We start from the raw sequence: 13,015 nt of genomic DNA, 5'->3' as shown, positions 1-13,015 counted from the left end.
TATTGTCACTACTCATTGCTGCCATTGTAGTGCAAAAGCAGGCACAGAAAATACATGGACGTGTGAGCAGAGCTGTGATAGAAAAAATGTTTCTTTGCAAAAACAGAGTATGAACTGAATTTAGCCCACAGACCATAATTTTCTGATCTCTGCTCCAGACCACTTTGTGGCCAGCCCGGGTTAAGGTCTGGATTATTTTGTATTGATGTGAAAAGAGTTAAGAAGCAGATCACTTATTTCAAAATTGTATATCCTTTTTGTTGAATAATTTGTTTCTTTCCATGGAAAATAAATATTTGACTACAACTTTGCTATGCACATGAAAAAATAACTTTTATATTAAAAATACCTAAGACCCAAGATTATAATTAATGTGGTCTATAAAATTTTTATTATTAGTTAAGCAATGCTGTCATCTTTCAAGTAAATTTTATTGAATAGACCAATTCCTACTTAATGAGGCTCTTTTCTGTATAAATACAGTATTATAATACAAATATAATATGTTATACAGTAGTGATTTTTTAAAATGGATGTTACTTATAGAGCAAAGATAAATCTATGAAGTTGTAACATCAGATCAAAACCAACTAAATTATTGATTAGAGAATAAACAGGTTAATAAATTTTATATTTTTTTATTTGTAAATTTAAAACACTCAGAACTTTTGAGCTTGTACATGCTCCTCACCTTAAGGTGTCAAAACAAAATGATATTACAGTCTGTGTATGGAGATTCTGTTGGTGAACCTCATCCCAACACCTTGATACTCTGTTTCTATTTCATGTCACTTCTAAAATCTATCAGTGTTTCCTACATTGCTAATAAGTATCTAAGCATATCAAAGGGTATTGGGATAACAAAGATGGGCTATAGGAAGATTAGAGAAAGTGTACAAAGAAGAAACTGTTCATAGGTTTGAAGAATACAAGAAAGAGAGGAAGCTAAAATGCTGGTTATCAGGATAGACATTTATTGAGTTGGAGGGAAAGAAAAGTGGAGAAGAAATACTATTTTATGTAGAAATAGAGTCAGAGGAGCACTGAGATGAGGTAAGGAAAGAGGGAAGGTGGATGAGATGGAAGAAGGAGGATACATTGGATTCTGTCAATGCATCAAATCCTGCAGAGACCATGGAATGTTTTTGTTTGTTTGTTTTGAAATAGAGTCTCACTCTGTTTCCCAGGCTGGAGTGCAATGGCATGATCTTGGCTCACTGCAACCTCTGCCTCCTGGGTTCAAGTGGTTCTTGTGCCTCAACCTCCTGTGTAGCTGGGATCACAGGCATGTGCCACCACACTCAGATAATTTTTGTATTTTTAGTAGAGACAGGGTTTGTACCATGTTGGCCAGGCTGGTCTTGAACTCCTGTCCTCAGGTGATCCACCCATCTTGGCCTCCCAAAGTGCTGGGATTACAGGTATGAGCTACTGCCCCTGGCCAACCATGGAATGCTTTTGAACCCACATGTGTGAGGAATTGAAAGCAAATTGGAAGCCATTTGGAAGGTGGTAGAAATTTTGAACCTCTTTGAAGAGATAATTAATGGAAACAATCAAAATCTGGTGATCAGTGAGCTGTTTGAGTTTCGATAGATTACTCTTATGTTTTGGAGGGAATTCTAACATTAGAAAAGGAAATACGAGGGAATGGTGAAACTTTCAGAACTATATATATCTTTAAAAACAGTAGTCACTCACAGAGACTTAGAAACTAGGTCAGTACCAGAGAGAGAGAGACAGAGAGAGAGAGAGTAAGTGAGTATGTGTGTGTACTCCTGTGTACACTGAAAAACAACATTGGGACTCTCATCCCCTTTGCTTGAATAATTTTATTGGTCTTTGAATATTTAGCCCAATGCAGAATTAATGCCTTAATTTGTAAATGATGTTTGACGAAATGGCTTATAAGTGATACCAGCATAACATTTATCAAGGACACACCAAACACTAATTTGAAAAAAAAAGGAAGAACATTGGCACCAAATGAAAGATGGGGTGCCATTTATCGTCTCCTTTGACAGAGGTGAAAAGGACTGTTTGACTGCAAAATTAAATGCCTGTTTCTAGGAAGGTCACAGGTGGCAGTGGGTGGAGGGTCTGCATGGATGCTATATAGGATTTTTAAAAATTAAATACACTTTTCCTCCTCCCAGTAAAAATAATTTCCAATGAAATTTGACCAATGTAAGCACCATATGTGGTTTTCAAGGAAGGGAAAAAGAAGGTAGCCTCAGCTTTTATGTATGAAAAACTTAAGTAATTCCTAGTTTCTAGGGAGCAAAATCACTTTCTGGTCCCTTAACTCTTTTTGCTGAATGCCTGGAACTACCTGTCATATTTGCAGCAATTTTTAGCCACCTAAATTAAGTCAAGTATATTTATCACCGTGCTGTGCCCTCCAAACATCCATGCTCACTGTTTCACCTTTATTATAATGATGGTATTGTACAGAAAATGTCAAATGGTCAGGGAAGGAGGAGGTGCGAATAGAGAAATTCTAGTCTAGAATAAGGTTTTGGTTGGAAGAAGGCACAGTTAGAGCAATGAAAGCTGATAAGCCTCTCTGTTTAAGTATGGTGCCATTGGAGGACAAACCTAGATGCACATTCATTTATTGTCAAAGGTCTTACACCCTGACCATCTTAAACCTCTCGCCTCAACTTGTCTAGTTCAGTCCAGTTCAAAAGAATGTAATTTTCACTTTACATCTGGATCAAAGAAAAATATACCACAGGCCTATTTCCATGTGCAAATAGGAAATGAGTATCATCAACTTTAGAACATAAAAGTACTTAATAAAGCATACAATGAGACAAAAATGAGATAAAAATAGAACAGAGAGACACAAAATATTACCAGAATAGATGAGAAGATTTGGTTCATCACAAAGAGACAGCCCAACACCAAAAGAGAAAAACAAGCAAAGGATCTAAAAGAAAAATTAATAAATATTGTCAAAAATTTAATTACTGGATACTTCAACCTCATTATAATTTGAAAAACAAGTTAAATGATAATGATTTACTACGTACCTACTCTTACTCTGCAAACTTAAATATATTAATGGTACCTAGTAGTTAGCTGCAAAAAGTGGATACTGATACACAGTAAGAGGGAAAAAAAAATGGTAGCATATACTTGGCGAGGAGTATGGCAATGTTTGAACAAAATGCTGTTTAATTTTTAGTCTCTGGTCAAATCCACCTTCCAGGAAGGTTCTGTAAAAGTACTTGTATCAGTATATAAATATATTTAAAATGGTGTTCATGACTGCATTGTTTAAGGTTGTAGAAAAGTACACAGCTCAGAACACTATGAATAGGAATCCTAAATAAATTTTGAGAAATAGATTCACTTCCACTAAATTACTGAAAATGTCAGTCTCTAAAGTATTTTAATAGGTAAATATTCTTAATACATTACTAAGTAAAATAAAAAAGCATATTCCAGCCTATAGGGAGATCCTCTCTCTTTTTAAAACTGTAAATATATGAATGTATATGTATAAATATACACAAAATGTGTATATATTTGAAAACACAAAACACTAATGATGCCTCAAATACAGAGGCAATGCAAACTGAAAGTAAAGCACTGTTAATATGCTAGTTTGAGGTTTTGTTGAGTATGAAAATCTATTGTCAATGTTCATCACCACTGAGGATTATGACATTAAGCTTTGCTTATTACTATAAAACAGTTTCCCATATAAATCCATCAAATTTATGGAGTTGGAGTATGTTGTCACTCTTCAGTATGAAGACATTATACTTCAGATAAATTAAAACCATATGATGTTTGTTTTATTGTTAGGATTTTGACATCTATATATATGGGAATAGAAACATATCTTAAATATGTTAAATGGATTCTTTGAAGGGGGTTGTGATTGTAAACATTCAGCCATTCGGTCAAAAGAGGAAATGTTTTACAATTATAGAATTACTACTTTAAAATGTTTCCTAATTTCTGTATTCTTATTCCATAAAATTCCTGTAATATGTTTTTAAAAACCTGAACTCCCAGGGTTTCTTTAACTTTCATATTTGATAATTATATATGTAGCAAAGGTTGTGAATGCTCACTTATGTTTTATAGGAAATCAGTAAATTAGAGGGGCGTGTTTACAATATATCAGCAGAAATAATGGCTATGAAAGAAGAACAAGTGCATTTGGAACAGGAAATAAGAGGAGAAGTGAAAGTACTGAATAACATCACTAATGATCTCAGACTGAAAGATTGGGAACATTCTCAGACACTGAGAAATATCACTTTAATTCAAGGTAAAATGTCTTGTCATTCCTCCAGAAAATGATATATATTCAAATACACTGATACATGCAGAGATTTGTATTTGAAATCCTATGGTTTGAAAGAAATAGTTTTTGAGCATACATTTACTGCAGATAGCCAGAGGAAAAAATATTAAAATCAGATCAAGAGAGGGTAAAATAACAGTAGCCTTGTATCCTTCAAATTGAAAGAGATAAGCAAAATATATCTTAAGATCTAATGATTTTCTCGTTTTTAAAAACTACCTCAAAAGTACTTAAGACAAATACAAATTTTCTGTAATTACAAGTTTCTTCACATGTTCACAGATCAGGCTTATTAATACTGTTTTTTCAAAACTTCCAGTCTTTTTTACTTCTTACCTGACTGTATTATTAATTAAAAAGATCTTTTGAACTCCCCAAAATAATGATGGATTTGTCCATTTCTTCTGCAGTACCTGTTAGTAAAATAAGATAGGGTGAATTGAATCTTACTAATTTATATATATATATATATATATATATATATATATATATATATATACACACACACACACACACACACACACACACGTGACATATATATATCCGTGTGTGTATATATTTACACACACACGCACATATGCTTTTAGTTTTAGCTTTACATTGTAGATATTTTAGCTTTAGCTTTACGTTATAGTTTTTTCTGTATTTTGATTTCAACCATTTGCAGATATTTTTCTATATTTTGATTGCAGCCTTTTGCCTTTTAGTATCCTTTGTTTTTGGTTTGTCTCTTGTAATGAATGCTTACCTTTTATTTTAAAAAAATACACAATCTGACAATATCTTTTCACTGTATTTATTTCTAGTATCTTATTATGTGCTCTGTTTTTCTCCAGTTCATTTTATGTTTCTTTTGCTTTCCTTTATTGCCACTTTCAGATCGATTAATATTTTTATCTTGGTGAATTTTTCTCTCTACCAAAGTTATCAAAAAGGTTTTAGAAACTTTGTAGTGTATTTCTATTTTTATTGATTGTTGACCTTAACACTTATCTTGAAGTCTCAAGTTGATCAGTAACTTAACGTTCATCCTAAAATACACAAGAAACAGAAAATGCTTTGATGGTCCTCCTACCTAGTTTCCTACTAATATTTTTAGTATAGTTCATTCTACTTTATTGTTTTGTTTTGTTTTGTTTTGTTTTTATCAAGAGCTTAGTCAATATGATATTTCTTTTTTTATACAGACAATATTTTTGTGACCTAATTAGGGAAAATTAGTCAAGCTGGTGGGACTAGGGAAAGCAAAAAGAAAATGAAGCTAAGCTATAAATCTGCCTTTCTTCATGGTCCAGAACATGCAACCCTCCTGCGTGAAAATTATCAACAGATACCTATAAGTTACCTCATTGTAACCTTGGCTTATCAGTACTGCACAAGCTCTCTTCAGCATGCAGTATAAACACTATTCTATAAAATCTCCAGCAAGCCTTTGTTTCCCGGAAGTCAGCTTCTCTTCTGCTGGTCTGCTCGTTGCCTCCTTGCAACATATTTTCCTACTTTGACTAATAAATCTGCCTGTCTTTATCTACAACTATCGTGGTAAATTCTTTTAACTCTGCACCACCTCCTCAGATAGTCATCACCAAACACAATAAATATTTATTTAAATTTGCCCATGAATTTACCAGTTGTTCTCCCTTCTAAATGCAAATGCATCTCAGTCATTTCTTCTGGGATTATTTTCCTTTTGCCTGAAGTATATCTTTTGGAAGTTCATTTAGTGAAAGTAAATTTATAGTGAAACCTTTGATTTCATTTTATTTTGTGTTGATCTTTGAAATTATTTTACTACATATACACTTCTTAGGTTGACAGTTATTTTGATTACTTCTATCAGTGTGCTGAAAAAATTAGTACCCTGGCTTCAAGCTTTTAATGAGGCTCTTAAAATGACTGCCACCAATCTGTTTGTTATTCTCTTTGTCTTTTATATCTGCAGTTTTACTAATCTGTTTTTTTGTATTGATAAGTTATCCATTTAACATTTGTTGTACTTCTTACATTAGTGGATTTGTGTCTGTCAGTTTGGGAATATAACCAGCTTCAATCACTTTGACTATTGCTTCACAATTCTCTCTCTCCTTTCCTCTGTAACTGACATAAAATTCATATTGAATGTTCTCATTCCAGTTTCCATGTCTGTTAATCTCTATTTCATGATTTTAATATTTTATCTCATGTTGTATCATTAGCAATTAGAAAAATAGAACAAAGAACTTCATGTGATATCATTTCGAACACACTAGTTTGAGAAAATTAAGAAGTCTAATAATCAAGTGATGACAAGAAAAAAGTAAAAAGTCTCAGAAAACTATAGACAATTTTTAATTCTAATACTCATAGTAAAATTAAATAATGTACATCTGCAGACACATGTAATTTAATGATTGTAATTTAATGATTGTTTTAAAATTTAAGAAAATGATACAAAATTCAGTGTGATGTTTATGAAAAGGAAATAGATGAATGAGATGGGGGAACATCTAGGTAGATACCTATTTCTTGGTTTGTGATGTTGCAAGGGTATTCTTTTTATTGTTTACTTTATAGCTTGCTTATCTAGAACACATATTACATATAGTATTTATCACATTAAAACAGATGATTAAGAAATATTTGAATTAATCAGATTTTTCTCTAACAATTAGATAACTCCACTTTGGATTTCAAATAAATGCCCAAAGCTTTACAAATTCAAAACCAAATCCTTGCTTCTTAACTAGCCACCCTGTCCACCTCCCCAGATCTGTTTCATTTTCAGGTTTTTTTTTATGGTTTCAACTACTTGCTCACTCCATGATCTTAGAAGCTATCTTTGACTTCTTGCTCTCATTCTCTAGATAATCTATTTGTAAGTCCTACTAGTTATTGTTGCATATAATATCTCAAATAAAACTTCTCCTTATTCTCTAGTACTACTCGAATTCAAGCAATCATATTCTAGTCTGGTGTACTGCATCCACTTCTCAGTTGGTGTCCCTGCTTCCACTCTAAATGCATTCTAAATAGAGCAAAAAAAGAAAAATCTATTTAAGAAAACCCACACCGATTACTAGATGTGTGTGGTTACTCTCTTTACACTAAATGTGTCTTTTCTCTCTCTTGCTTAAGGCACTCCAATATTTTCTCATTAGACTTGGGATAAAATCCAAACTTCTAGTTGGTCTGTCACCTGTCTACTTCCCTGCTCTAATTTTCTAAATCTTCCCTCAGTCATCCTTCTGCCTAGCTTGGAAATGTGGAAGAATTAAATGCGATGATCAAGAAAGGTTGATAAGGAGGAAGTGCCTGTTTCACTTTGTGCTGTCTGTAATGAACACTAGACATTTTCTCTTTTTCTTGAAACATTCTCTACATCTTTACTCCTTGGCTCCACTTGAAGTTACCTCCTCTGCCTTCCAACATTCTTTTTCTAACTTCTCCCATCTCTCTCTACCATGATTTGCTTTAATTTCCTCATAGTACTTACCACTGCATGAAATTATGTCATCTATACATTTGCTTATTTGTTTAGCATGTAGATTTTCCAGTAGAATATGAGCTCTGTGAGGTTAAGTCTTCTCCTTCTTGTCACCTCTGCATTCCCAATTCCCAATGCCTGTAATAGTGTCTGAAAAATGGTGGGTGAGCAATTATATATGTGTTGAATGAACAAGTGAAACTAACACTTTCTTCTTAGCAAGTTACACTCTGTAATAGGAGTGTCATTCTTCCAGGTTTCCAAGCTACCAATTTTAATTATTTTTATTATATCTCCCAAGACCACCATTAGTTCTTAACATTCTGTATTCTCTATTCCCTTGTCATTTCTTTATATCCTCATATAAATTATTCTTGTCACTTCTTTCCCAGACTTGAAGTTGTTCCTGCCCGGACTATAATCCTTTTTGCACCCTTGTTGAATATAGTCTTCCTAAGGAGAAGGCTTAGATTGCATAAAGACTGTCTGTTGCCTCCTCATTAGACATACATTTTTGTCTGTAGCACTCAAGGTCATCTTCAGTGTGTCTCTTAACTAATCTTGAATGCTTCATTCCCTCCCTTGTCTTTTTTGTATACCAAATGTTTCAACTAATTTGACTGTGATTCTAATACCCAGTACTATCTACATCATGCCTCATGCTTTTACCTTTATGTGAAATATTTTCTCTTTGATATGTATTCGAAAATATCTTATTTATCATTCAATGCCTATCTAAGATGCTACCTCTTGCATGAAGCCTTTGCTGGTTATACCAAGAGTAATGTTCAGCTGACGTTTATTTCTGTCTTAATACGGAACATTAAGTATTCTCTTACAAGAGAAGTCTTAATATAATAATATGTTTAAAAATATCTCATATTGTCTTCCAGAAGAGTGCTAACTCTTTGGACACAAGTTACTTCAATTAGAAACTGTTCTTTATATCTCTTATAGCACCTAGCCATAAAATATATATTTACTAAATTATAATTTAAGAAGCATATTTTAGGAATTAATGAGTGCTTTATCCCTTATCATATGTTGATTGTAGGATTAGTGTAATTACTTTGTGTTCTCTTTTCCCTTATATTAATAGTCACTAAATATATAGTCAAAGAGACAAAGATTTTTTAATACATTTTTCAAGCAGTTATAATAATTAGAGTCTTTAAGAACTACATTAAATTTCATTGTGGAAATGGTGAGGTAGAGTTTGGTGGAGAGTTGGGAACAACATGATTTAAAGAAGCAAAGCGATGAACTCTAGAGAAAGGTATTTAAGAGAAATAAAATATAACATGGCTCTATGGTGAGAAAAGCTAACCTTCATTTGAAAACTGTTTAGATATATTGGCTTTCTAGGATATAAAAGCACCAAAAAAGAAATACTGATTATCATAGTAGAGAAAATGAAAAAGCAACTGATGACATTTGAATTTGGAGTTTTATACAATTAATTATTGAGATTTTCACAGCTGGACTATAGGCTAGAAGTGGTGGCTCACGCCTGTAAGCCCAGAACTTTGCGAGGCTGAGACAAGAGGGCCATTTGAGCCCAGGAGTTCAAGACCAGCCTAGGCAACGTAACTGAATTGTGAGTTTAACCACTATGTAAAGGAAAAATTCACCTCAGGAATAACGGAAGAACAGATAAGGAAAATGAAGTCAATTACATTTATAACAGGGTAGCATAGGATGTCAGGAAAGAAGTGAGTGAAATGTTCTCATTCTGATTTTACCAAACCAGCTTTAAGACCTTGGGCAACTCACTCTCTAATTCGCTATAAATATGTTTAGTTAAACAATATTTAAATATCTTCCAGATTAAACATATCTAAATCAGAGCATGAAAACTGGAAAAAAAAAAAAAGCAGGTTTAGGCAGCAGTGGCTTAGAAGATGTGGCAGACTTTGATGATGATCTGAATATGAAACGAGACAGAAAACAAAGTAGATAATGCTCATAATGAATAAAAACTAAAGAAGCATAGCTCTGGAAACTTAGTCAAATATTATTAGTGTTATGTTATCTGAGGATTTTAAATGATATGATACACCTGGGTTTGCTTTTCTAGTAAATTGGGTAATTTTGGTCTATGATATTTATGATTATCAATATTCTATATCAGTACATTTTTTGTGGTTATATAAAAATCTTAATTTTCCTTTTTAAGAAATAATCATGGGAAAGCTAAATAGTAGATTTTGTACGTGTGTTTTACAGAAGTAATTGTTCATGGTAGATTATTATAATAGCATTTATGAATTATTCCTATACCTGTAAACCTGTAATTTAAAATATTAAAGATGAAAAATAATATAAATTTTATGGCTTCTTGAACTAGAGTAAATCATATTTTGGCTAATATCAGCCCAGTTTTTTTTTTTTTTTTTTTTACATATTTCAAAAAGGGAGCTGGCAGGTAGCATTTTGTCCATTTATTGATGCAAAGAGGCAGTTATTATGTCAATATGGAACAAAATTTTGAAAAGACTAAATGGAAACTAAGAACAAAGAAGGTGACTACAAGAGACTCTAAGTCTTCATGCTTTTTCCCATAATACGGCTGAATAGATTACTGCATTTCCTTAATTTGATGGCGACATTGCAAAACAGATTCTTATCAAAAAGAAGAAAGCCAACACTGAAGGAAATTGGAGGTGAAATACACAAAATACATTCAGACCAGATAAAAAAGTCTAGCAATAGTCCACCTGTGTGATGGTGAAGATGTGAGCTACAATAGAGATGGACAGGAGGCTAATTTTGGAAGGCGGCAAGGTAGTGGATAATGTTCTCAAAAGTTCTGCATCAGAAACTAAGAGTAAAGTGGTATATTATTTGTTATTTTATTCCCCCAGTGTATCTAAAAGACACTTAAAACATTTATTGAGATCCTTCCCACATTCTGTTGGAAACAGTAAAAGAGCTATAACAATGTAAAAAATGGAACATAATAAGTGAGATTAATGTTACATGAAGAATAGAATGACAATAAAAATGTACTTTCAACATGCCTAGTTAGAACTCTAATAAAAAACTTTACCTGGTTTTCTTATTCTAGGATTCAAATACCAGGTGTCAGTGTTTTTATATAAAAATGCAAAGCGGGATTTTTGACTCCAAATTTTGTAAAATAACACAGATGTATTTGCTGTGACTGAACTAATATTCCAAAATGAAAGCTGTATACAGTTCCCATAATTACTCGTAATATAATGGACAGGATAGTAATTAGGAGAGCTCCTTCTGTCTCTTACTTACCAAAGAAATGGTGAGAAGTCCACTTCAGAGGCTAATAGCCGAGATCTATTCTCTGTGTCCCTTTGTTTCTTCTTGGCTCTGTTCCAGTTTTTCCTAGAATGTCTTTGTCTTGCTTTGGATCCTTAGTTACTAAACTGAGGTCTTTGCTTGTGCACTTTTTTCAAAACACCATCCTTGAGTACTGTGGTTGTGCTTCCGTTCAATTAGTTCAACAAAATTCAGGCTGTAAATTGAGTGTCTGTCCTGCTTTCCCCCGATTCACTGCTGTGTAGTAATGAATGGAGTGTTCATGGTTGTGCAAGGTTTCTTAACCTCTTTTCTTGGGAAGTACTACATTCTTCTGGAGCAAATAGGAGGCGCATACAGATTTTCTTTGATGTAGAAACCTGACATTTCTTGTGCTGCACTTAAATATATGTCTCACAACAATTCAGCTACACCTTAGGATATAATGCACTGGTTAATTTCTAAATCCCTGGTAGTACATTGTTTGCATGACAATTACATGAAAACACACACACACACACTTAGAAATGAAATGTTAATGATCTTTTTAAAATTTATTTATTATATTTTAAGTTCTGGGTACATGTGCAGATCATGCAGGTTTCTTACATAGGTATACACATGCCATGGTGGTGGTTTGCTGCATCCATTGCTCCATCATCTACATTATGTATTCCTTCTAATGCTATCCCCTCCCCAATCTGTTCACACCCTGCTATTCCTCCCATAGCCCCCCACCCCAGGCCCCAGTATGTGATGTTTGCCTCCCTGTGTCCACGTGTTCTCATTGTTCAACACCCACTTATGAGTGAGAACATGCGGTGTTTGGTTTTCTATTCTTGTGTCAGTTTGCTGAGAATGTTGGTTTCCAACTTCATCCATGTCCCTGCAAAGGACATGAACTCATCCTTTTTTATGGCTGCATAATATTCGATGGTATATTTGTGCCATATTTTCTTTATCCAGCCTATCATTGATGGGCATTTGGGATGGTTCCAAGTCTTTGTTACTGTGAACAGTGCCGCAATAAACAAGTGTACATGTGTCTTTATAATAGAATGTTTTAAAATCCTTTGGGTATATACCCAGTAATGAAATTGCTGGGTCCAATGGTATTTCTATTTCTAGATCCTTGAGGAATTGCCACACTGTATTCCACAATGATTGAAATAATTTACACTCCCACCAACAAAAATAACACAACTATGAATTATATTTGTCCTCATGCCTTGTCTAGGCTTTTATATTTCTTATGAGTAGAGTTGCTTTTACAATAAAAATATAACTAAATATGTGTCCAATGTTGCATGTGAAGAGAAAGGGACATTCCATTGAGAAGAGTAATGATATCTTGATCTTCTAAAACCCAAATTGGACCTTAGAAAATAGGACGTAGAAGATAAATAGATAGAAATAGAGTCAAGGTTGTAAAAATAAGCAACAAAAAATGGGCAACGTATACTTATTCATGAGATAATCTTTATCTATTCATGTGGCCCCCTCTTAGATTTCTTCACATATTATGTCTCCCCACCTGATTAAAACTTGTAAACAAGTGCATTCTAACCAGGGATGCTGTATATATTTGTATGTTGTCCTTGGATTATATAGGTGACCAAACAGTAGCAATTGAAAATGTTTCCTTTAAAATGTCACTATGGAATAATGTTCCTTTCTGTTTCTTTATTTTGGTGTTGGAAAGCAAACTAAGTTTTCTTCTTAAATAAAGAAAAGAATATTTGTCATGTGTACTCCATATGGAACAGAGAATGTTGGTAGGATTACCTTTCATTTCTAAAAACATACTGGGTATAATCATTTTAAAGACATGATGACCAGATATCTGTCTTGCTGGACAAAGAAAATACAAATGACTAAATCAGTGTTGTTTAATTGCAGCTGTCGGGAAAGCCACCTGAAAAAATTATGAGACCAAAGTTTTCATTGCAGTGTCT

General features: G+C 33.3%; 1 protein-coding gene across 2 annotated transcripts in view; it reads left to right on the top strand.

The window, feature by feature from the left end:
• Nucleotides 1–13,015, top strand: part of MSR1 (macrophage scavenger receptor 1) — a 96,368-nt gene that overhangs the window by 26,326 nt on the left and 57,027 nt on the right. For both annotated transcript variants that reach the window (XM_021665132.2, XM_021665134.2), the window contains exon 7: nucleotides 4,102–4,288. In XM_021665132.2, the coding sequence (XP_021520807.1) occupies nucleotides 4,102–4,288 (187 nt within the window). The remainder of the gene's footprint in view (nucleotides 1–4,101; nucleotides 4,289–13,015) is intronic.

Source organism: Aotus nancymaae, unplaced genomic scaffold (genome assembly GCF_030222135.1).
Source record: "Aotus nancymaae isolate 86718 unplaced genomic scaffold, 86718_ANA_hifiasm-v0.15.2.pri h1tg000079l, whole genome shotgun sequence".
In the NCBI taxonomy this organism is placed as follows: Eukaryota; Metazoa; Chordata; class Mammalia; order Primates; family Aotidae; genus Aotus; species Aotus nancymaae.
This window is presented reverse-complemented; position numbering and strand designations above follow the sequence as displayed.